General features: G+C 42.9%; 1 protein-coding gene across 1 annotated transcript; it reads left to right on the forward strand.

The window, feature by feature from the left end:
- Positions 1 to 1,129: 1,129 nt before the first annotated feature.
- Positions 1,130 to 2,271, forward strand: LOC123094821 (uncharacterized). Its single transcript, XM_044516712.1, has 2 exons — positions 1,130 to 1,997; positions 2,105 to 2,271. The coding sequence occupies exons 1-2, from the start codon at positions 1,331 to 1,333 to the stop codon at positions 2,149 to 2,151; spliced, it is 714 nt and encodes a 237-aa protein (XP_044372647.1). The 5' UTR covers positions 1,130 to 1,330; the 3' UTR covers positions 2,152 to 2,271.
- The last annotated feature ends 409 nt before the right edge of the window (positions 2,272 to 2,680 follow it).

The following is a 2,680-nucleotide window of genomic DNA, read 5'->3' on the forward strand; positions in this document are numbered from 1 at the left end:
GGGAAAGGAGAAAGGAAAGAGCGTTGCGGCACGGCGCGGTGGTCGTTGACGCCCTCGCCGGCGAGCTGGCATGACACGATGGTCCGGCGTGCAGGACAGAGGAAGGTGAGCAGAGGAGGGCGCAGCATGCGTCCCGCTCTCTCTGGGGAAAAGGAAAGGAAGGGGAAGGGGAAAGAGTGGCGCCGGCGTTCATTGCCGTCGCTGGCTGGCAGGGCGGCGTGGCTGAGCAGCTCACCGCCGGCGCGAGAGAGAGCCGCGGGGTTAGAGAGAGGCGCGCGGGGAGAAATGAACTAGGGTTTCGATTGGGGCGACCGGGCGCTGTTTTGATCCAGCGAGATCCGCGGGTGGCCGTCGGATCGCATCGGACGACCACGAAAGAAAGTAAGAAACCCTAGCCCCCGACTGGGCTTTTGGGCCGAAAGAAGGCGGGCCTCTGGTCAGTCGGACCAGGCCACAACGACCCTCACCCGCGCTGGGTCGTGGCCAGCCAGGCGGGCGTTGCCTCGCAGGCGCAGCCGCGCGCGATGGGCTGAGGCCTGCTGCCGCGCGCGCTGGGCACTGCTACATTTTTTTTGTTATCTTGTCCAGTTTTTTGGGCAGATTTCAAATAGTATATCTATTCAAAAAATTTCCAACGTAATTTTTTGTTTAGAAAACAGAAAAAGTTCTGAAAAAGAAAATAAAAAATGTTCAGAAAAAGAAAAGTTCATGAATTTTATAAAGAAAATAAAAAAGTTCATGATTTTTTATTCGGTCAAAGAAAAGTTTCTGTAGAGAGTAAAAAGTTCGTGAATTTTTATTCATGTTTTTCCACTGCGTAAATAATTATTAGTGCTCTTTTACAAAGAAAATAAAAGTTTAGATAGAATTATGTTTTTAAGAGCATGTTAAAGTGGTTATTAAAATGAATATGATTATGTTATTTTTATGACCAACGTTATTAATAACATGATCATGTTTTATTATTGAAAGTTAAAGGTGCATTTATTTCTAATATTTTTACCCAACGATAATATATATTTAATTGCACAGACAATTGTATGTTTAGTTTGACCAACGTTAGATTATTGCATATGATTATTATACTGATGTCACTTAAATTGTGATTTCAGGAGGCCATCACTTGATGAGTTGCCTAAAAGAAGTTCCGACACTCAGAGGTGACAACCACACTGAGTGGAGGAAGAAAGTAGAACTGGCATTTATTTGTGCTGATCTGGATTGGGTTGTGGAAGAACCACAGCCGGTCAGACCCATAGAGCCAGTAAGAGAGGCCACTGATGATGATGATGCATGGTCTAAAAAGAGGGGGGACTATGCTCCTTTGGAGATGTCCTACCTCATAGAAAACCAAAAGTGGGTCAATGCAAACAAAAAGTGCATGGCATTTATAAAGAATACAATCGAGAGCACCATTGTGGGCTCCATTGCAGAGTGCACTTCCGCAGGGGAGTTGCTTACAAAGATAAAGAGCCAGTTTACTGGCTCTTCAAAGATATATGCCACCCAGGTGTTAGAGCAACTAGTGACAGAACACTACACAGGTGGCAGTCATGGAATAAGAGAGCACATCCTGAGGATGAGCAATATGGCAGCAAAGCTAAAGACCATGGATGAGGATCCGGAGATCAAACCAAAGCTCCTGGTCCACCTGGTCATGGCTTCACTGCCAAAGGAGTTTGAAACTTTTGTTGTAAACTATAATATGTCACCCGGAACATGGGACATTGAAAAGACAATAGCAATGTGTGTCCAAGAAGAGGACATACTCAAAGCTGCACATGGTGGTTCACTCAACTATGTGAAGGATCACAAGAAAAAAAATTATAATCAAAACAACAAAGGTTCTCCTTCAAAGCATGGAAAAGCCCCCTATCAACATCATCATCAGCAACAGCCTGTCTTAGTGGACAAAGACACTTGTCTCCACTGCAAGAAGAAAGGGCATTACAAGAAAGACTGTGTTGCCTGGCTGAAGTCAGTCATGGCAAGAAGAGGTAACAATATAGTTTCATTTGTCAATGAATCCTTGTATACACAATTTTCAAAATCCACTTGGTGGATTGATTCAGGAGCAACTGTTCATGTTGCAAATTCTTTACAGGGATTCCATTCGACGCGGACTACACTAAGAAGCAAAAGACGCATTGAAGTGGCAAACGGAGTTGAAGCAGAAGTTGAAGCTGTCGATGACATCTCCTTGGAGTTAGCTGACGGATTCAATCTTCTACTTAGAGATGTTTTATTTGTTCCATCATGTCATAGAAACTTAATCAGTGTTTCTTGTTTGGACAAAGATAATTATGAATGTTATTTTGGACATGGTAAGTGTGCCATTTGGTATAATAATGCTTATGTGGGTGATGCTTTACTACACGATGAGCTTTATTTGTTATCACTTCGTGAAAAAGTTTATTCTGTATGCAATGTGAAAGAACATGTTTCCGTGTCGAATAAAGAACAAAAGAAAAGAAAGAGAACATTCGACTCATCGAAATTATGGCACTATCGCTTGGGCCATATTTCCAAGGGGAGAATAGAAAGATTAGTCAAGAGTGAAATTCTTCCTCCGTTGGAATTATCAGACTTAGAACAATGCATAGATTGCATTAAAGGAAAGTATATAAAACAAATCAAAAAGGTGCAATCCATAGCACAGGCACACTAGAAATCATCCACA

Source organism: Triticum aestivum, chromosome 4B (genome assembly GCF_018294505.1).
Source record: "Triticum aestivum cultivar Chinese Spring chromosome 4B, IWGSC CS RefSeq v2.1, whole genome shotgun sequence".
Lineage (NCBI taxonomy): Eukaryota > Viridiplantae > Streptophyta > Magnoliopsida > Poales > Poaceae > Triticum > Triticum aestivum.